This window comes from Lynx rufus, unplaced genomic scaffold, assembly GCF_022079265.1.
Source record: "Lynx rufus isolate CCGP_SWC_20201006 ecotype Redwood Valley unplaced genomic scaffold, mLynRuf1.p SCAF_19, whole genome shotgun sequence".
Classification (NCBI taxonomy): Eukaryota; Metazoa; Chordata; class Mammalia; order Carnivora; family Felidae; genus Lynx; species Lynx rufus.
In genome coordinates this window covers 11,589,820-11,613,351 of record NW_025814833.1, presented here as the reverse complement: position 1 = coordinate 11,613,351, position 23,532 = coordinate 11,589,820, and the positions used below count along the sequence as shown (strand labels likewise).

Sequence of the window (23,532 nt, the reverse complement as noted above, 5' to 3'; positions counted from 1 at the left end):
ACTCTACGTAAACTCTAGGTACTCCTGACAGGAGTGCTAATAGTGTGGAAAAAGAGGTCTATGGACCAGCGATTGATTTAAGAGAGTGCCGCAGAATCCTATAAAATCTGGAAGAAACAGAATCCACCCGTACAAGTTAAGACTGCCCGTGGTCTCTACTTTCAAAGACATGTTACACTGCCCTGACAGGTAGGGGTTTTTATGTGACACCAAAGTTGTCATTTGCTGGACCTCTTTGTCTCCTTGGGTATCAAAACTCCATCCTGGCGTAAATTTTTCCTAGCCAGTTAAAGGTTTATTACAAATTAAAGAGTTAAAGAAGCCACGCAGATATTTTGGGAAGCAACCCAGAACGAGAGCATCAATAATAAAAGTCAAGTCAACTTCCTATATATCAAAGCACCAAAAGGTCAAGGATGTAAAAAGTGACCTTTACATTTTACAACACTACACGGTGTTTAGTTATTGTTTTCAAAAAATTATCAGAGAACATAGAAATCTTCAAACAATAGTTAAAATGGATAGAAAGTTTTTTAAAAAGTGTTTATTCAGAGGTTAGTGCACACTCAAATATTAGATCTCAATCTAATCTCAAATCTAGATTATTTCTATGTTATTATACATTTTGTTTCCTATAACTGTAAAAATAAGATAAATGTAGTACAGGTGATCTAATCTATATTCCTAGCCCTACTCAATATGTAGCTATATCTTAAATATAAACCTACGCTCAAGTAAAATGTAAAAGGTGATTACTTATAATATATTTTAAAGTTGAAGGCATTTGCCTAGAGCCTGAATAATTCAGTACCAATCTACTGCAGTATACTTCACTTAGAAATGTAAATAATGCAAGGAGTTAAAAAACTGCCCTTGGTTCAAGAGGGAAGCCTGATGAAAAGTGGACATAAAAAAACCAATAAAAAAAAAAAAAAACTTCATCATTCGTCCAGGAGAAATCTGAAACCCCAAATCACCATTCACAATTTGTTATTAATGATAACTTGAGATAAATCCTCAGTTACTGCTAGGTTACGGATCTGTCTTCCCAATGACAGCCTTGTGCCGATAGACTGCAGGAAAGGGGCAATTCCTGAAAGTCGCTGGATCAAACTTCCAGCTACGTTTGGTTTCCTGTTCTGGAACAGTGAGACCAGATTCCATCAAGGGCAAAACTTATCATGTCACTCAAGCCATCCAAAAGAGAATTCCAGGGAACCTCAAAGCAAGTGGCCGTGCTGTTACCCTGCGTTCCACTCGCACGCTTAGGACACAAAGGTCTCCATTTCTCTAAGGGAACTGCTTTTTCGGCACGACACGCTCTCTCGCTTGCCTTGGAGGCAAGTAATTGGAACCCTAAACACCCGGCGGAGCTTCTGCTGGAACCGGTTACCAACAAAACAATACAAAAAGGGATTAATGCAGCTGTTGGTGAATCCCAGGAGGATGGCAAAAGGAAGTACCAGGTCAATGACGGCTATCACTTCACAGCTATTAATGACACCCATCCAGGCCAGAGCGTCCAGGAAGGTCAGAACATGGAAGGGAAGCCAACAGATGATGAATGCCAGAACCACAGCAGCCGCCATCTTTAGGACTTGGTCACGCGTTATTCTGTTCTTCCCATAGCTGTTGGCCTTCAGTAAGTGTTTTCGGATTCCGAAATAGCACGTTGCTATGAATATCAAAGGGATAATAAAACCGAGGATATTTTTCATTAAGGCAATGCCAGCTGACCATTGGGCATATTTCTCGGGTGGGAAAGCCATAATGCAAGCATTCACTCCTAAATACTCAATGGTTCGGACGTCTCGGAAATAAAATGTTGGCAGCGAGGACACACAGGCCATACACCAGACCAAGGGAACTATGTAAGACGCTTGCCAGGGATTCCTTCTTTGAGACAGAAAGGGATAGATAACAGATTGGTACCTATCGACACTCATGCAGGTGATGAAAAAAATGCTCGCAAACATGTTCAGGGTCAGGAAGGAGCCAAAAACTTTGCACATGACAGGGCCAAAGAGCCAGTCATATCTGTAAGAGTAATAGGTTGCCCAGAGAGGCAGAGTAGCCAAGAGCATTAAGTCAGCCACAGCCAGGTTGAAGATGTAAATGCTGGACACCTTTTTAGGGCCCTTTTGACAACAAAACAGTGTAACCACAATAGTATTGACAAGAAATCCAATCGCAAAAATGATATAGTAGAGAACAGGGATTGCGTCTAAATGCTTATCTGACGGTTTATGCGAGCAGTTGAAGGTAGACTGGTTGCCAACGATGTTCACGAGTCCGAAGTGAAGACTGTTGGTGATGTTTTTGCTGATGGCGGCGAGGGTGAAGTTGCCCTTCATACTGAAAGGTCAGCAGCTCCTAATTCTTATGCCTCCTGTGAAGATAAAAAAAAAAAAAAATGGAACTCTCAGAACACATACAGAGTTTAGGACGTCCTTAAATCTTTAGCGTTTTGAAAGTTTCTTGAAAGCAAAAAAGAAGGTGGGCGATTACAGAAAACATTGGGAACCACAACCACACCTTGGGAAATAAGAATGGATTTTGCTTCTTGAAGAAGAAAAGAGAATTTCCTCAACAGTACCAAGCAGTTAAGACATTTCAGCATCAGGGACCGAAAATTCTGAACAAAACTCTATTTTGCCCATCCTTTCTATCATATTTTTAAGAGGCTTAAGGGAAATCAATATGAAATATGGGAAGCGAATAAAGAAGGCCTCAAGAAATAAGAAAAGTTAATATTTCAAAAACACTTGAGCACATATCTCAGTCTGTATACTTTCTAGAAACCACACAGCTGCCCGCTATTGCATAGAGAAATGCCTTATTCAAGTAACTAATTATGTACAAATCATTACAGCTATGGAAAATGTAAGTAACATAAGCTATGGAAAAAATAAGTAAGTGTACAAAAGACTGAAAACGAGAGTATGCAAAAGGAACATACTGAGATGGGGGGTTGTGGTTGGTTTTTCCTAATGAAAAATAATTCCTTTGCTCCCACTTTTCCATTGTTTTCACAATAATAGTATCATTAAGAGGAACTTATGGAATGTGCCCCTATTTCTAACAGCCCCCATTCACATTTTAATAGAGACTATTCATTTTTCATATAGATATTTCATCTGTTTGAAAGGAAATCCATTTTCTTTTTCAATCAGGAAAAGAACGAGAAAAAAAAAAAATAGCCAAACCTGATTTAGGGTCAAGTAGAAACACTTTTGATTGCTCAATGAAATAGGAATTGAATATCAATGATGAATCATGAGATAATTGTATCATTTTTCCTTTGCTACCATTCAGTTTTAACACAACAAAATAATGACAATGCTACATGGCTCTCAAATGTTATAATCAACGCTCTGTGGTACCGGGTTGGTTTATTTTTTTTTTTAGGAGCAACGTTGCTTTAAAACAAAAGAAAATTAGCTGAAGATAAACACAGTAAAGGAAAGACTATTACTTTTGATAGTTCCAAAATACATATAAACTACTCAAAGAAAAACGTAATCACCAAAGAATCTCCTAGTAAACAGCAAAAGTTCTCATTTTTGTCTAAAGCTCATTCTCTCATCATCTGGACCTAACAAAGTAACGTGAAAGAATCTAAAATAAGCCCACTTGAAGACTTACTGGTTGTTGGAGTTTAAAATTTAGTTATCATAAATCAGCTTGCCTAGTTCCTAAGTGCACCCCTGTAAGAGAAACAGTAGTTTAATAACTTAAGAGTTTTGCAAAATACAGTGTTAAAATACAGGAAAAAGGGAAAGTTCATCCACAAAAAAATATTTTCGTTTAATGTATGTTCTACTTTCCAAGTACAGTATATAGAAATTGTGCAGACCTACCTTAAAAATTCAGGCTGAAGAATGCTTTGAATTCTGTGCTTTTTCGTTCCCTTAGACTCGGGGACGTAATAGCACCAGATCTCTGGTTTCCTTCTTATATGTTCGGTCTGTCCACTGGGAGCCTTCAACCTACATAATTCTAGGGCTGACTTATGAACACTTGCCAGCTTTCCAGAGAGGGTTTTTTTTTTTTTTTGGCTGCAAAACATTAATCTGAAATTCTCACTGTCTCCAATCATAACAGCTCATTCAAATAAATCTCAAATAAAAAAAATGAAGTTTCCACAAATGTGTTAGAGAATTTTGAAATCAGGGGCTCACTTGAAAAGAAGAATATAATGATTTGCAGAATTTTCTCTTTCTTTCTCCCTGATACTGGCATTCTAGGACGAGTTGAGGAGTGGAGAAGAGGGAAAGCAGTGAAGGTTGTAAAAGATTTTTACCTCTGTTCAGTAAAGAACGGTAACACCTTTACTCGAGCCTAAACTTGAGAACATTTCTCCCTTGCTTTAAGCAATTTTTGTTGGCTGTTTGCTGGAGAGGTGCTGATAGGAGGGATAGCATGTTTTTTCTTTTTGTTGGGAGTGGGGGGGTTGACCAGCCTTACAATCAGTCCCACAGCAGCAAGAGTGACAAAAGAAAAAAGATAAGAACAGATGACGACAGTGACAACACCGACAGTAAACTCTAAGTGCCAAACACGGCTGAGTGCCCAATAACTTAATAGAGAAGCGATAGAATGTTCTGGTATGTACATGGCCTCTAAGACACAATGACCAACTCCACAAGCCCAGCTGGGCCACTTACTTTGGTTTTGACCTTGGCCAAGTTACTTTCCTTCTTCCTGTCTCAGTTTTCTCAGCTGAGAAATGGGGATGATGTTAATCACCTACATCACAGAGTTAACGAAAATTAAATGAGCTAGTATTTTTAAAGTGCTTAAAACCACATTTTGCATATGGTGGATGCAATTATAAATATTACCATCGCCTCCAGTTGACAAATCGGGAAGCTGGGGCTCACAGAGTTTAAGTAACTTTTCTGAGGTCACATAGCTACTAAATGAGGCCATCTGAATTTTAACCGAGGCGATCTAATGACTGAGTCTGTGCTCTTAACCTCCACGTCCCGGGAGGGAGCGCGAACTGGCCCTTGAAGCTCATTCTTTGTCCTGGCGGAAAGAAACGTGACATTTACAAAAAGTCGCTGCTGACCATTCAAAAGCTGTTACAGAAACAGTAAAGAAGGGGAAAGGGGTTTGGAGGATTGTTACGTGGGAGAAGATATTTTTCTCAATTTTATTCCCCGTATTGCAGTCAATCCTGTAGCAGACGGGACCAGAAACAAGAGGGCACCGTTGCCTGAAAAACATAGCAGGAATCAAAGGTGTGCACACCACGGTTTGGTGATACTTTTGGGTAGACTGAGTTCGAACACTGAGAAAATGCGCCTGATACACATACACACCACTGTATTCTATGTCACAATATTTGTTTCCTATGCTCTGGGCAGATTCAGGTGGAGGCTCCGTGCACATGATGGAGAACCGATGTCTGGGAAACGAATGAGCAGGCACAAATGGTTATCAGCCGGAGAGGTGAAATAGGAACCGGTTTTACTCTTCGTCTCAGCCTAGCTTCTCCGGCCATTTCAAATGTTTGCTTTTGCCGCATACAGGGGAATTTTCCAAACCAGAGCCTCCTGAGTGGTCACGATGGGTCAGATTCCCACCCTGCTCTATTTCTAGCCCCCCTCTCGTACCGGGTGCAAAGGAACAGCCGGGAGGTAAGCTATAAACTTTTGAGAACAGACTGCAGGCTCGCCTCTGGGAGACCTTAGCCTTGAACACCCCCGAGGAGCAGGGGACCTTGTCTAGAGCTTTTGTCCTTCGTTACAGTAAGTTCTGACGTAAATAAGGTTTAAAGCGGCACACATTTCCCAGAAGATTAAAAGAACGTTTACTCTGCCTCTTCATAATTTTAGAAGCAAAAATTTTCACAACTCAAAGAAAAACTCTGTAACTGCAGGAAATTAAGGAAAAAGGTTTTTTGGGTTTTGTTTTGTTTTGCTTTTTGTTTTTGTTTTTGTTTTTTTTTTTTTTTTTAAGGAATAGCAATCAGGGTGCCTGGGTGGCTCAGTCGGTTAGGCATCCAACTTCGGCTCTGGTCGTGATCTCACAGTTCGTGAGTTCAAGTCCTGCATCGGGCCCTGTGCTGACAGCTGGGAGCCTGGAGCCTGCTTCAGATTCTGTCTCCTCCTGTCTCTGAACCTCCCCAGCTCGAGCTCTGTCTCTCTTTCTCTCTCTCTCTCTGTCTCAAAAATGACTAAATATTAAAAAAAAAATTAAGGAACAACAATATTGACACCACTTAAAGCAAGAAATACAGCATATTATTAATTTAGCAAGGAACTCCAAGTCAAGCCAACAGTGTAAATACACTTGGGAGTCAAATACATGTCAGCCATAGGAAGCGGTACACTAAAAAATTCACTCTCCCGGGGAGAGGGGATAATTTTTCTGTTGGAAGATTGACTTTAAAAGCCTCGGGTCATTTGAATAAATTATGCAGCTCTTCAGGGCAAGTGCAGCTTGGCTAGCAGAATTAAACAATGGTAAATCACTTTAATTTTTTTCTAGTGAACACCTATTATTTATCATGAGATTACTTAACAGTAAATTTAAATGACCACTTTGAAAAACAAAAACAAACAAAAAAAAAAAAACCCATGTTCTGCAGAGGATTTTCTCCTCTGCTAGAAGGATACAGGGTTCAGAAAAAGAAAATCATCTTTGTCCCTCTCACCCCCACTCACACACACAGATGAGGCTTTGAAGGAGAACAGGAATTATGAAATGCAGAAGTCTGGATATGCATGCCCTAGTGATGAAGGTGAGGATTAGAGGCACAGATCAAGGAATAATTAAATGTATATGGGCCATCTTTTTTAGTTTAAAATTTTCCGGGTCATTTTCATTTTCCCCCACCCAGGCCACCTGAGTCCCTATCCAGACCAACGGCATTTTCACTTCTCCCAAGTTCAATAAACATAAACACACACACACACACACACTTAACACCAATCTTTTTCAATTCACTTACATATAGGGAAGCCTTAATTTAATTGCCACTGTATTTTTCCCAACGTGGGTATCCCTGAAAGGAGGATAATTAAGATTACTTATTATTGATACATCTTTTCAGATTCCTTTGTGCATCTCTGTAGTTTCCAATATAATGAGAACAAGAACATCTAGATGAAAGCAAGGGAAAAAGAGCTAACAGATTCATCATTTTGCAGAAACCAGCCTAAAAATTCAGTAAAATGGCCAACATGAGCCATTATTTGCATCAAATTGACTGTCTGCTTAGGCATCAAATAGAGAGTAACTGAGAGGGATATGAAATCAGTTAACAAGGTGGAATCCATGTGGTGAAATGAGTAGATGTCTGACTCAGTACATTCCTGAGACCTGTTGTTTCCAGCTGAATCTGGTCCCAAGAATATAAGGAGAAGGAAGAGTTCCAAGTTCCTTTGCCCTAAAGGCATCTGCAGGCCTGAGCATCATGTTCAGACTAGGATCTCACAGAAAGCACCCGACTTCTACCAAATAGCATCTCAGTGCTTTGTGACCCAACTGGTGGAAAAATAAAAAAAATTTGAAAATTGTCTTTATTTTTGGTTTGCATTCATTTAACTGATCTGATGGGTTTTCCCCCCTACTTATCTGACTCAATTGATTAGGTAGGGTATTATATGCCACTTCGGCATAGGATTATTTTGAGCTAGAGACAATTGAGAATAGATATAAGAAAAACTCTCTGCCCCCCCCATTTGCCTGAAAGCAGGATGTAAGTTGTTAACTGTATCTTTCTTTCCTTTACCAGGAAGGACAGAGCTCTTTTTTTTTTTTAATGTTTTTATTTATTTTTGAGACAGAGAGAGACAGAGCATGATCTGGGGAGGGGCAGAGAGAGGGGGAGACACAGAATCCGAAGCTGGCTCCAGGCTCCAAGCTGTCAGCACCGAGCCCAACACAGGGCTCGAACTCACGGAGTGTGAGATCATGACCTGAGCCGAAGTCGGATGCCCAACCGGCTCTTAATGAACAGGAGACAGCTCTAAACTCTTATCAGCCCAGAGATGGGGACCAAGAGGAATCTACATAACAAACCTTACTAAATAATTCCTGTTTTCTATTAGTTTTCTCCACATATTTACCTTCTTACAGTTTGCCCCTCTAAAAGCCTGAAGCTCTTTTGTTTTGTCACTTCTTTATAATTTTACTGTTCTTTTGTTAAGATGTTATATAAGCCCAAGTTCTGACCACCGCTTTGAGTTACGCATCACTGAGTTTTCCCATGTGTATGCATAATATACATGTTAATAAATTCTGGCTCTATTTAAAATGTCTTTTGTCAGTTAATTTCACACCGCCAGACCCTGAACCTAAGAGGGTTGAGGAATTTTCTCCTCTCTTACAATTAGCTTGACTAAATTATCCAAAATAGGCAATTAATTAAATACACCAAACCAACCAGTTGTCTTAGCAATATTTGAACACCACTGTTAGGTGACGAGGATGTTTGGGGAGAAATGTTGTCAGATTGAATCTCTCATGAGGCAGTGGGCCAATGAATTATTAAGTTTAGGGTTTGGTCCTTAGGCTTGAGGTCCCAAACCTGAACTTTCTCACATAGCCCAGGCTTTCAGCAATGGACTCACGCCAACAAAATTCTCACAAATCTAATATACCATTGTGATTGGTACTGTATTATTTTACAATAGGGATATGCTACTTTTCAATGACCATAAAGTCTCTGTTCCTTGTTTACAGCATCCACGGTATCTCCTTCCCAATATCAATAAAGAGAGGAAACCTGGCTTGGTGACTATGCAATTGGACCAGGAAAAATTACTAACTGGAGCATATTTTACTTCCGCTCTGAGAAATTCTATAGCAGAGATAATCATTCTAGAAGCCAGATTGATGAATCCCCCCAACTGTTCTCTCCACTAGTTTTGCCTCCCTGAATCCTAATTTTTAGTTGCCACCAAATTCTATTGATACTGTATTTTACTGATGAAGCGATAGTCAAATCCGTGCTCCAGGAAGCCTGGAAGTTTTTGTTCGGTTAATTCAAACAAGACTCTCAAAATCTCCAAGTTGGAGAATGGGGTTGGGGAAAAGCAATGCCTCATTATGTGTGTCTACAACAAAGAGAGAGGAAAGGGGGCAAATAAACATCTCTCCAAAACTAGCCGTAAGTTCAGAGAAAATAATAAAAACAAATGGTTATTTGGCTTTGTTTGAGGGATTCATCTGTTCAACCTCTTCCTGCAGCCCCTAAAAAAGACAGAAAAATAACACGTTGCACAGCTTTGAATATATTTTGCTTTGGAGGTATAAAACAATTTAAGATGAAAAGATAGAGCAAAATGACAGGAAGTTTGGTGGTGGGATTCTTGGAGGATTATGGGGTCTTTACTCCAAGGAAATAAAAAACAGGACACTTGTCCCTGGGAATTCTGAGACTGCTTGAGATTTTAAGTATTTACCCTACGAATATTTGGATTCGTGGTGTTCAATACAGATTTGTAAGATCTGCAACCAAAAGGAGAAGTTTTACTGTAAATAATTTACAATGTATCCCCAAAGAAAATAGTTCATGTTCAGATATCGAGAAGTTGATACAATTCCATACAATTATGTTGCACATGATTTCACTAGGAACACTCCTGTTTCATACTGGTCCTATTTTATATCGGTCACATAATTAAAATTATTCATCTTTTTTTTTAAATTAAGATGTAATTCACATACCATAAAACCTCTCCATTTGAAATGTACCATTCAGGGGCGCCTGGATGGCTCAGTCGGTTAAGCGTCTGGCTTCGGTTCGGGTCATGATCTCACAGTTCGTGAGTTCGAGCCCCGCGTTGGGCTCTGTGCTAACGGCTCAGAGCCTGAAGCCTGCTTCAGATTCTGTCTCTCCCTGTCTCTCCCTGTCTCTCTGTCTGCCCCTCCCCCGCTTGCACTCTGTCTCTGACTCTCTCTCACGAATAAAATGTACCATTCAGTGGTCCTCAGTACATTCCCAAAGTTGTGCAACTATCACCACTATGTAAGTCCAGAACATTTTCATTACCTCTAAAAGAAACCTAATACCCATCGGCAGTCACTCTTCTTTCCCCCTTCTCCCAGCCTCTCTTCTCCTTTTATTTGAAGCTTAAAAGATGAACTGCAGCCTAGAAATTCCAAAAGACATTGTCTAGAGAAAAAGATAGCAAATCAAAACGTAAATGAATGAACTTTAAGAACAACATTGCATGCTGTTTTCATTGTGCGTTAGTTATTTTCGATGGCATGAATTGGTCGCCCCACAGATTGCAGTAAACCAAACACTCCTTCAGTGAACACTGAGTACTGTTAGTGTAAGTCTACTTCCCCCTAACTGTATACATTCTTGTTGGGTTATTTGTCCTGAACTCCCAGTCAGGTTTCTTTGGCATTAATGCAAAAAATAAATGTCATGTAAATAGCCTCTAGGGTTGATTCTATCTAAAGGTCCCCAACCTCTTTGTGAAGAGAAGCCACTTTTTATTTCCCCAGACATGAAGTCCCCAGGGTTTGTTAGGGAGGTGCTAACATCAAAGACTGTGAATACAGTAGGGAGGGGATATCGGGCACCATGCTGGGCACTCAACGAACATTTCATATAAACCTCTCAACGATCCTGAGAGACAGTTGTCATCCTCAGTTTAGAAGTAAGGAGAAATTAGGAGACTGAAGCACAGAGAGGTTACAGAACTTGCCCAAGATCAAACCGCCTAGTAAACTATGGAACTAAGGCTCAAACCCCGGCCATTATTTTCACTACGTCATTCTGGTAAATATGGGGGACAAGATGAATTCATTTCCCCAGTTCGGGAGGGACTTCTAAGCATCCTGGGAATTCCCGGGTTAGAGTCAATCAGAAAAATACTTAAAATTTAGGAGGAGAGGGGCACCTGGGTGGCTCAGTCGGTTAAGGGTCCGACTCTTGATTTCGATCCAGGTCATGATCTCACAGTTTGTGAGATCAAGCCCCGTGTGGGGTTCTATGCTATGAGGCACGGAGCCTGCTTGGAATTCTCGCTCTCCCTCTCTCGGCCCCTCCCCTGCTTGTGCATGCGTGTGCGTGAGTGCGCATGCTCTCTCTTTCAAAATGAATAAACTTTTAAAAAACTCGCAGGATAACTCAGGAAATGAGGATAATTGATAAATAGAATATACTCAGAGCAAATCTCGCAGGTAAAATGTTGTAAAGAGAAGATTTTTCTTTACTGACTCTTGACTCAAAAGTAAATGCCTGTAGCTAAGACTCAATAAGGTGAAAAGAACTCGAAGGGCAACAGTTTAGATCTTTGTTTATATAATTAAATTAACTGTAAAAATCTTTTTGGAGTCCTGGGAAAGCGTTTCAAAGAAATCGAGACCTGTACGCCTGCATAAAATAAAATAATAACGAATACATAACCCGTCCTATACTTTCAAAAGAAACTTATTTTTTCCAGCAGATTGCAAATTTCTGTTTTTCCCCTTGAAATTTTGCCAAAAACTCTGGAGAAGCTCCAGACATACCTTCCCACCGTGCAAGACGGCAAACTTCAGTGTTTCGGTTGTTAAAAAAAAAAAAAAAAGTGAATCTTGGAGAAAAATTAATTGATTTGGGCCAATAGGTTAATTATGGCAGTGTTGTGCTTATTTGGAGGTTCAAGCATGGAAGCTAGAGAGGAGAATGGTCCTCCTGTCTCTGGGAAAGAAGGACGTGGAAAATGGAAGAATGGAAGGATTATCCCCTTTACCAGCCATTTGGGTCAAATATGGTCACTACTAGCAAAGTTGGATTCAACGTTTTTTAACGCTAGCCCTCTGGGTGCTATGTAGGATACTGTTGACATTATCCAAACTATCCTTATGGCCTGAGCTTCGTTGAGGCACTCATTTTCTCAATCAACATTTTCTCAAGGCCTACCATGAACCATGCCTCGGGCCACGTGCTGGAAATACAGAGATAAATAAAATTTGCCTGCCAGTTTCCTTTCCAGGAACTTCCAGTCTAATTTATTTCAAAGAATAAACTTTTTTAAAGATTATTTTATTTATTTTTAGATTCAGAGTATGCGCGTGCACGAGCTGGGGAGGAGCAGAGAGGGGAAGGGAGAGAGAATCCCAAGCAGGTTCCATGATGTCAGCACAGAGCCTGACACGGCGGGGTTAGAGGGGCTTGATCTCACGAACCCTGAGATCATGACTTGAGCTGAAATCACCAGTCTGACGCCCAACGGACTGAGTCACTCAGGTGCCCCTAAAGAGTAAATTTTTTATAACAATTTCTTTATTTTTTTGACTTTGTGACTATGAGCAAGCCTTAGGGGGAGTTCTTAGGATAAGGAAATGAATGAGGACACATGAAAAGTGAGGTTCACTCATCCACTGGAATGTTTTCTACTAGGACAGGGAAGTGAAAACAGAATCTTTCAGAATCCACTGTAGACTGGTGACTATTGGAAGACTCATACTGGTAATCTATTGCTTATTTGTCAAACAGAGTTCTCTCTCTCTCTCTCTCTTTCTCTCTCTCTCTCACTGCCCTTCCTCTCCCCTCTCTCTCACTTCTCTTTCAGCAACTCGTCTTTGCATTGTGTCCTTGTTACTGTTTTTGTAACTTGGCGTTGGACAGACTGAAATGAAAAATATATTTTTCCACGTTACATATTCAAAGTAACGGGCATGCCATGGCCATCATTGGTCTCAAGGACCAGACAGTTCAGATGATTAGATAAACAACACAGGGATCATGTGGACAGATCAAGGTAATAATGTGACTGGCTGTCACAGAGACTGGCCTAAAAGGAACAATACAGTTGTGGTGCGGGTTTATAGGGACTTAGGTCATACTACCACGCCAGTGGTCTTAAGCATCCAACCGCTGATGGCTCTGTGTTCACAGATGAAAAATAAAATAAAGAAGGTTTCGAAACATGCCACACCAAATATACTTTTCAAGATCTTGAATGCATCAGTCTGGTTTCGCCCGTATTTAATCATAGAGCACAGTTGCTAAAAATACAAGCCGGGGCGCCTGGGTGGCTCAGTTGGTCGAGCGTCCAACTCTCGACTTCGCCTCAGGTCATGATCTCACAGTTCATTGGTTGGAGCCCCACATCTGGCTCTGCACTGACAGTGTGGGTCCTGCTTGGGATTCTCTCCCCATCTCTCTGCCCGTCCCCTGCTCTCTCTCTCTCTCTCTCAAAATAAATGAACATTTAAAAAAATTATTTTAATGCAAGCCCTAGAGTCAGATGCACCTACGTTTGGTCCCTATTCAAATGGTAGGCCTTGAATAAGTTACTTCACATGTGTGAGTTCCAGTGTCTTTGTCCGGGTTATTGCAAGGATTAAACGAGACAAGGCATATAAAGCATTTAGTATGGTACCTGGAATATAGCATATATATATATATATATATATATATAGAATAATCTAGATTTACGTGGCTTACTTGCTTTTGGATTAAACCACTGCTATGACTTGTCAAAAGCAAGTCAGCCACATAAATCTAGATTATTCTGTTGTTGCTTTATACCAAAGCAAGATAAATGTGGTTTCACACAAGATACATGCCAGCACAAATAAAATATTTTCTGGAGATTAAGTGATTCGTGTTCACATTTCTCCAAATGGGAAATCGGAATAATAGCAGTACCTCCTCGCGGGTAATTGCAAGGATTGCAGGAAATAATGTATATATGCCTAAGTTAATAATAATAAGTATTGTTAATTAAGCATAATCATTATTATCGATAATTAAACTGTTTTAATCCCACTATTTGACCTCTAAACAAAGTAGTGAGTGAAAGCGTGGCTTAGCAATGACTAAAGATTTCAGAATAAAAGACACAGCTTACGTAGACAATATATAAATGTCACAGAATATCATTAGCCTGTTCAAGAGTCCCCAGTGTCAGGACGCCTGGGTAGCTCAGTCAGTGAAGCGTCCGACTCCAGCTCAGATCACGATCTCACGGTTCGTGGGTTCGAGCCCCGCGTCGGGCTCTGTGCTGACGGCTCAGAGCCCAGAGCCTGCTTCGGATTCTGTGTCTCCCTCTCTCTCTGCCCCTCGCCCCCTTGTGCTCTGTCTCTCTGCATCTCAAAAATAAATAGACACTTAAAAAAAAAAAAAGACTTTTTTTAAAGCCCCCAGTGTCTTCTCCTCTCTGAACAAGGCTCACAAGGCCTTGCGTGGTATAAACAACATCCCTCCCCTGACCCACATACACCACTCCCATCACACTGGCCTCCTTGGTGTGCTTCCGACTCCCCAAGCACCTCGGGCCCTCAAGGCCTTCACAAACACTATCCCCGACTGAGGAATTCTCTTTCCCCAGATAGCCACGTGACTTACTCTCTCGCTTCTTATTAGATCTCTGCTCAAATGGCATCTTAGTAAAGACGCTTTTCCCATCCCCTTGTACCGAAAATACCCCCCATGTCCTGCTTTATCTTGCATCATAGCCCTTATCACCGGATTGGATTTTCCATCTGGTCCTCATGTTATTTACACCTAGATTTCTGACAGCTCTCGATTCAAAAATGTAACCCGACTATGGATTTTCCGAAACTGGTACGGATGTAAAGGGTTCTTTCCTTTTTGTTATCGTTGTGGTTGTTCCTAGGTTCAAAACAATACCACCTGTTATGAGAAACATTTGTCGTCACTGGGATTTGATACATTAACATTTCAAAGTCTGTTTAAAGTCATGTAATTGAAATGCAATCATCAGCTATAGGGCACAGAGCTTTATTTGGGCTCTTCAAATTTTAGAAAATTTCATACGGAGTACAATATTCGAACTGGATTTTTACTATTTAACTACCAGTAAAAGAAATGAAACCTAATACTATGAACTGTTTAGCAAAATTCCGAATTGTTCTTACTGACTAAGGAAAATCACTATTTATGCCCCAGGGCAAAATTCAACCAAACCATTTCTAGCCTACAATATATATTTCATCTGATCATGAATATAAACCCAAGTTCCTCCATCAACTCACTTATTCATTTATTTAAAAACACCATGTCTTGGGGCACCTGGGTGTCTCAGTCAGTTAAGCATCAGACTCTTGATTTCGACTCAGGTCATGATCTCACAGTTGTGAGATCGAGCCTGTGTGGGCTCCACGCTGAGCCATGGAGCTTTCTTGCGGTTCTGTTCCACCCTCTCGCTCTGCCCTTCCCTCACGTGCATTCTCTCTCTCCATCTGTCTGTTTCTATCTCTCTCAAAAAAACAAAAGAAACAAAAAAAGCATTTCTCAGACATCTATTGTTACATGTTAGACTCTATGCCAAGCCCTAGAGTGTGATACAAATACGGCCAATAAGATTGTAGCCCTTAGAAGAAAGTCTGAATTGAATTGATTGAGGGAGATTAATACAAATATGAGCATTCACCATGCATACAAAATGTGGAAGGAACACTAAGTCTGTTTAGGCCAAAGATTCAAAGAGGGGGGTAACAATGAGGCAGGTCATGAAGGGTTGGTAGGTCAATCGGGCAGAAAAAAAGGGAAGAAAAGAATTGAAACAGAAGGACGCAACGGCGGGGAGGTGCCAACCGAGGTGGACTTTGTGAGGAAACCTCACCAACTGAGGGACTTTGCTTGTCAAACTGAGATCTGATTATCAAGTGCATGGCCTGTTCAAAACTCCAATTCCTAGAGGCCACTGCCAGACTTCAAGATATGGCCCGAGCACCTGTAGTCTTTAATGAGCTTCTGGCCTGATTGTGATGCACCCTAAATAGAAGAACCAGGGGCGCCTGGGTGGCTCAGTCGGTTAAGCATCCAACTTCGGCTCCGGTCCTGATCTCCCGGTTTCGTGAGTTCGAGCCCCGCATCGGGCTCGGTGCTGACCGCTTGGAGCCCGGCGCCGGCTTCGGATTCTGTGTCTCCCTCTCTCCCTGCCCCTCCCCCGCTCACACTCTGTCTCTCTCAAACATAAACATGAAAAAATAAATTTAAATAGCAGAACCAGGTGTATGGCAGGGGTGGTACTTAGAGGAGAGAATGGAAAGTAAGGGTACAGAGCTTTGGAGTTTAGATCTAATCTGCTTATAATGAGGAAGTTTTAGGCAGAAAACTAGCATAATTAGGTCCTTTTCAAAAAGAAATGTTTGGACAACAAACATTTGTAGGAGGAGGGAAAGACGTTAAGGCTATCAGACCTATTAGGATGTTTGTGTCGAAGTCCACACTCTACGTTCCTCACCAACCTTAAATATGACTCGAAATTCATCATAAAAGAAGTGTTTGTTGTTTGGTTTGAAGGAAAGGCTACCATTTCCTAAAAACGTCTGACATTTTCCCCTATTATGATGCAATCTGTAGAAAAGCAGTGTTGATATGTGCAAATAAACTGCTTTTCATTTGCATCTGAAATTGTTCTGCAAGCACAGTTGATCAGAAGTAACTTCTGATTTATATTTTCTTTTTTTTTTCTTTTCTCTTTTTTAAGTTTATTTATTTATTTTGAGAGAAAGAGAGCACGGGTGTGCGCGAGCAAGCGGTGGGGGGGGGGCACGGAGTGAGGGAGCTTGGAGCTCAATGAGGGACTCGATCCCATGACATGAGACCATGACTTGAGCCGATATCAAAAGTTGGATGCTTAATTGACTGAGCCACCCAGGCGCCCCTGATTTATATTTTCTATGGATTACTCTTTAAGAGTAATCCTTTTAACTTTCAAATCTCTTGGTAATTTTTCCGAATTACCTCAAGCTTACCACATTTCTTTCTGTTTTTAATTTTAACTTGTTTTATTTTTTGTTTTTTTAAATTTACATCCAAATTAGTTGGCATATAGTGCAACAATGATTTCAGGAGTAGATTACTTAGTACCCCTTACCCATTTAGCCCATCCCCCCTCCCACACCCATCCACGTAGTTGCAGATGGCAAGATTTCATTCTTTTTGATTGCCGACTAATACTCCATTGTGTGTGTGTGTGTGTGTGTGTGTGTGTGTATCACATCTTCTTTATCCGTTCATCCATCGATGGACATTTGGGCTCTTTCCATACTTTGGCTGTTGTCGATAGTGCATGTGTCCCTTCGAAACAGCATACCTGTACCCCTTGGGTAAATGCCTAGTAGGGCCATTGCTGGGTCATAGGGTAGTTCTATTTTTAGTTTTTTGAGGAACCTCCATACTGTTTTCCAGAGTGGCTGCACCAGCTTGCATTCCCAAGCTTACCATATTTCTAACCAAATGTCCATTTGTAACTAATTTTCATTCCTCCTGAATTTCTGAAGCTTCACATTTTCTATCGGCAGGAAGGTACCTCTGTGTGGTGTTCAGGGCAACGTCACTCAATACAAGAGGTAACCTTAGTGGTTACTTCTATTCACACAAACGTGCACATATTTTATTATGATAATTAATCGAGACATTAACACCACTGCGAATAACTGTGTTAATAAGAGCTACCTCAGTACTTACCGTGTGGTAGAAACTGTACTAAGTAAGCCTTTACAAGCACCATTATCTCTCATAACCACACTTGGAGGTAGGAACTGTTATAAGTCCCACTTTACAGGAAGCTGGGACAATTTGGTCAACGGCGCTGATGTGTGACAAACTCAAGATTGGCATTCGTGTCTGCTTGCCTCAAAAAAAAATGATATTTCTTCACTCCCTTGCTGTACCCTGTTGGCTCAGGATAACTATATCTAGTTTTCTTTAGGATTTATTACTGCTGCTATGTTCCGTTGTTCTAAGACATCAAACTCTGTTCAACTCTGTTCCGTTGTTCTAAGACGTCAAAAGGTCCTGTGATCCTGACTTACAAAGGTTCAGCGATTAGGGGTTTTCCTGGAGACTGTTTTAGCTTATTATGAGTTATTCTCCATAAATCTATGCAAATGTCAATTTCCTATAAGTGCCTGAAATTGTTTCATGTATGTGTTCTTTTTCTAGGGATACCATGTGTCAAAAGTGAAAGTCTGCTCCTCTCCTCCCTTTAAATTGCTGATAACATGGAGAGTTCTCTAAGGGAACCATAGTCCACACTGACAGCATCTCAGATTCAGAACATTAGGGAAAAGGATAGTACATTCTGGAAGACAGTCTTAGCGATAGGGGTTTTGAGCACCCACTTCTCCTCATCATAACAGTAATAGCCAATAATACTTCACACTAATGTTTTCCAAGTTCTGTCACATCTGTTATCCTATTCAACTCTCACAAAAACAAAGTGGGTTATTATCTCGATTGTTACATGGAAATTAATACCCAAGAGCAGTTAAGTGATTCAGTCAAGGTCTTACACGGCTGGTAAGGCTCCTGCCCTTATTCCAGTTTTCATGCAGCCTCTTTAGTGTTTCTGCACACTGTAATTTTTCACAAAGAATATGACAGACAAGTCACACAAAAGGAAATAATAATAATAGATGGTTAGGCTTTTTACATGCCGCACATATGACTGTCAAAAAAACCTTACACAGCAGGTATTATTGTACTCATTTTCCAGCTGCAGTACCAAAGCTAGGTGAAAAGAGTAAACGAACACCAAAAAAGCATTCATACCTCCAAAATCAAATAAATTCCAATTAAAGCAACCTTGGATTTCCATTTTTCTCACTTTAATAAAATAGTCAAAGAAAATAACTTCAAACTGATGAGATTTTTACTAATCAATGGTGGGATTAATAACCCGCCACACTTTTGGAAAGCAATATGATATACTTAGCAAAACTCAATTAGTCCACTCTTAATCATGTATCCCGGAAAAACAATTCATCAGAAACAAGAAGATACATGGAGAAGGCCATTATAGCATAATATGCAATAACAAAAATTGGAAACTGCTAACAGTTTTTCAATATGGTATTACTACAGCAGTATCGATATACTGAAATGTGATTACTGAGAAGCTATGTAGGAAATAGAAAAATGTTTAAGTATTTAGTTAAAATAGCATAACCCGAAATTGGGTCTACTGGGTAGCCACCTGAAAAAATAATACTAAATCAAGTTGGATCTCTAATTCTCAATTTATACCAAAATAAATTCCAGATGAATCAAAAATTTAAACACAAGAAGCAAAAATATAAAAACAGTAAGGAAAGGCATTTCTAAGCATAATGCAAAACCCAGAAGCCACCAAATGAAAAAGCAATAAATTTAACCACCTAAATGGTTTTAAAGTTCTGCAAAGCACTGGGTGTTGTAGGGAGTTGCTGAATCACTATATTGTGCACCTGAAACTAATATAATACTGTAAAAAATAAATTAATTAATTTTTGAAAGAATTTTTAAAATAAATAAATTAAATTAAATTCTGCATAGGAAGAAAATAGTTAAGAAGTCAAAAGAAAATTACACACTGTGAAAATGTATATATGCAATACACATGACAAATGGCTAATTTCCTTAATATACAAAGAGTTCCTACAAATCAATAAAAAATATAAACAAACCCTTAGAAACATGAGGCAAAGACATGGCCCAAGAGTTCACAGAAAAGAGAAAAATAAATGGCAAATGAAAAAATGGTCAAATTCAGTCATTATTAAAGAATCCCAAATCAAAACTACAGTGAGATACCATTTCTCATAAATACTGTTTGAGGTTTTTAAAATCATTGATAATATACTACATTAGTGAGACTATACCTAACTGGGCACTCACATACATTATTAGTGACAGTCTAAATTGGTCCAATTTCTACAAAGAAAGACATAACAATGATGTCTACATCCTTTGCTCCAAAAACTTATCCTATGAATTCATTTGCACATATGTGCAAAGAAGTGCAACGCTATTTATTACAGCATTATTTATAACAAAAACATTGAAAGAACCTAAATACTCATCTGTAGGGGAATGTTAAATAATAAGATATTCTTATAATGAAATGTTATGCACCTGTTAAAAAAAAAAGCAAAGAGGGGCTCCTGGGTGGCTCAGTTGGTTAAGTGTCAGCTCTTGGTTTCTTGGCTCAGGTCATGATCTCACGGTTCATGGGATTGAGCCCCACATCAAACTCTGCACTGACAGCACGAAGCCTGCTTCAGATTCTCTCTCCCTCTCTCTCTGCCTCTCCCTGGCTCTCTCTCTCTCTCTCTCTTTCCCTCTCGAAATAAATAAACTTAAAAAAAAAAGAAGAAGAGGTGTTATGTTATAATATGAAACAATTTCCAAGATAAATTACTAATAGAAAAATACATGGTACAGATACTTCTGGTCTCTGGTCTGGCATGCAAGGAGCTTAGAAATTTTTGCTTTATCCTAACAAGATAAAAGCTGAATAAACTGAAAAATTAACAACTTTTCTTAGTTCTGTCAGAGAAGTGAGGGCAAAACACTGTGCCCCAAATTTGCAGCAGCAGACAGGCAGATACAGAGAATCACAACTCGCTGGAGCAAATACCCACAAGCAGAAATCCCCAAGGGAACCAGTACCCAGGACACAAAAATTTGAACTGTAATTGACAAATTGCTGGAGGCTGGTATGGTTCTCCAGGGAGAACCAAGTGGTAGGGAGGTCTCCACATTTTTGTGAGCTTTACCACTAGGAGTTCTACCAGGTTCTCACAGTGAATATCAAAGAAAGAACCCCTTGTGCTTCCCTCAGTGGGAAGGAAAATGAAATACAACAAGGCCTGGCCTCCAAAGAAACTATTTTATCAGAACATAACTGACCTGGAAGAAAGGAAATAGTCAACTCCAGTCCCCTCTAGCCCTCCTGTGCCATCTGAGAAGGATAAAACTGAGAAACGCTTACAATGTTCACAGCCCAGGAGCACTGGCTGGAACCTAATCATAGAACTAAAGAATGCTTCCTCTTCCCCCCCACACCTTACCACCACATCACTAAAGATCTATTTATCAGAGTTTCTTTTGCACGGTATATTATGTCCAGCTTTCAACAAAAAATTACAAGGCATACTAAAAAGCAAAACACACAGTTTGAAGAAACAGAGCAAGTACCAGAACTAGACTCAGATATGGCAGGAATGTTGGAATTATCAGACTGAAAATTTAAAATAACTATGATTAATATGCTAACAGCTCAAATTCAAAATGTAGGCAACATGTAAGAATAGATGGGCAATGTAAGCAGAAAGATGGAAATTCTAAAAAAAAAAAAAAAAAAAAAAAAGAAGTGCAAGAGATCAAAAACACTGTAACAAAAATGAAGAATGCTTCTGATGGGCTCATTAGTAGAGTGGATACAGCTGAGGAAATACTTTCTGACCTCGAGGCTATATCAATAGAAACCGTCCAAAACTGAAAAGCAAAGAGAAAAAAGACTGGAAAAAAAAAACCAGAACATAATATCCAAGAAGAGTGGAACAAATAAAAAATATAATTTATGCATACTGGAAATATCAGAAGGAGGAGAAAGGAACAAAAGAAATATTTGAAGAAATATGACTGAGAATTTCCCCCAAGTTGATGCTTCACACCAAATCACAGATCCAGGAAGCTCAGAAAACACCACGCAGGATAAATGCAAAAACAAACAAACACCAAAGAAAACACTATAGTGGGTCATATCTTATTCAAATTTAAGAAAATCAAAGATAAAGACAAAATCTTGAAAGAAATTAGAGGGAAAACCCTTTCACCATAGAAAAACAAAGATAAGTATTATATCTGATTTCTCAGAGCCATACAAACAAAGAGAGTGTAGTGAAATATTTAAAATGTTGAGAGAGGGATGTCTAGGTGGGTCAAGAGTGTCCAATTCTTGATTTCATCTCAGCGTGGAGCCTGCTTGAGATTCCCTCTCTCTCTTCCTCTGCCCCTCCCCCCACTTGCTCGCTCTCTCTTTGTAAAATAAAAATAAAAATAAAAAATAAAGTGTTGAGAGAAAAGGCCCACCAACCTAGAATTCTGTACCCTGCAAAATTATCCTTCAAAAATGAAGGAGAAAGAAGGACTTTCTCAGACAAAACTGAAGGAATGTCTTGCCAGAAGTCTTGCCTTGCCAAAAACGTCAAAAGTTCTTCATTGAGAAGGAAAATGATATGTCAGAAATTCAAATCTACATAAAAAAGGAAAAGCAGGGACCCCCTCGGTGGCTCAATCAGTTAAGCCTATGACTCTTGATTTCAGCTCTGGTCATGATCTCACAGTTTGTGAGTTCAAACTCATGAGACGAACCCCACATTCTGCACTGTCAGCACAGAGCTTGTTTGGGATTCTCTCTCTCTCTCTCCACCTCCCCTGTTCACACACATACTCTCTCTCTCTTTCTCTCTCTCAAAATAATTTTTTTTAAAAAAAATAAAAGCATTGAAGAAGGAATAATTGCTGGTAAAATAAATTTTTTATTCTTAATTGATCTAACAGATAATAGCTTGTTCAAGATAATAATAGCAACAGTGTATTAGATTATATATGCTTCTGTACATGTAAAATAAATGACAGAAGTGACATTAAGGGACAGGAGGGAGGAATTGGAAGTATTTTGTTATTACAAGGTGCATGCACTACATAGGAAGTGGCATAATATTATTTGAAAGTTGACTCGGATTAGGTGTAAGTGTGTGTGACAAACTCTAGGATAACCACTAAAAAAAAGTAAAAAAAAAAAAAAGAAAGAAAGAATTATAGCTGATACGCTAAGAAAGGAGAGAAAATGGAGTCATACAAAATGCTTAATTAGAGCCACACAGGGAGAAAAAGAGTAGAGGCAGAAATAGAAACAAGGAACAAAGGCAACTAATAGAAACAATAACGAATATGGCAGATATTAATCCAACCATATTAATAGATTACACACCATGTATTTTATGCATTTAAGTGCACAATTCAATGCTTTGGGGTATATTTTTTTTTATTTTGGTAAAATAGATGTAATAAATATTGACATTTAACAAATACATGTATCATGCTGCAATTAGCATAAAAGGTAGATATTTTAAACATTAAAAATTAAACAAAAGGTAGATATTTATACAAAAATGCTTTGTAAGTGTAGAATGTCTCAGAAAGAGGGGCACCTGGGTGGCTCAGTCTGTTAAGCGTCCAACTCTTGTTTTCGGCTGAGGTCACGATCTCATGGTTTCTGAGTTCGAGCCCTGCATTGGGATCTGTGCTGACAGCATAGGGCCTGCTTGGGATCCTCTCTCTCTCTCTCTCTCTCTCTCTCTCTCTGACCTTTCCCTGCTTGTGCTCTCTCTCAGAATAAGTAAATAAGCAACAAAAATAAAAAGAATGTTTCAGAAAGAAATTGCAACAGTTGCCTATAAGAAGTGGCACTGGGGGATAGAGTGAGAAGAATGGAAGGGAAAATAATTTTGTATGTGTTTTCCTGTGCTGTTTTCATGGTTTATCGTGTTCATATATTACCTCTTCACAAAAACAAAAGGTTAGAAAAGCATAAACGTGTCCAGTGTGTTACATAATTGGCATGTTTTCCCCACTGTTTTCGCTTTTTACCCTAAGGCCCTAATCACTTATCACTAAAGGTATTTTTTCCCACTGAGAACCCTGATGAAACTTCGGAATCCTTCTCAACAGTGTTTCAGGACTTCACTACTACTGAACCAGAGCAAGCCCCAATGAAAAATATGGCAATTATATAAAGAGATGTACACACTGAAAACATGTTGCAT

At 39.5% G+C, this 23,532-nt stretch overlaps 1 protein-coding gene across 2 annotated transcripts in view; it reads right to left on the bottom strand.

Moving 5' to 3' along the window:
* Positions 1-552: 552 nt before the first annotated feature.
* AGTR2 (angiotensin II receptor type 2) overlaps positions 553-23,532 on the bottom strand; it is a 39,451-nt gene continuing 16,471 nt past the window's right edge. Inside the window, exons 1-2 of one of the 2 annotated variants that reach the window (XM_047081979.1) lie at positions 3,646-3,678; positions 553-2,389 (exon numbers count right to left, since the gene is read on the bottom strand). In XM_047081979.1, coding sequence (XP_046937935.1) covers positions 1,266-2,354 — 1,089 coding nt within the window. In that variant the 5' untranslated portion in view covers positions 2,355-2,389; positions 3,646-3,678 and the 3' untranslated portion in view covers positions 553-1,265. Of the gene's footprint in view, positions 2,390-3,645; positions 3,679-23,532 lie in introns of those variants that run through there. The other variant, XM_047081978.1, reaches the window with a different exon arrangement.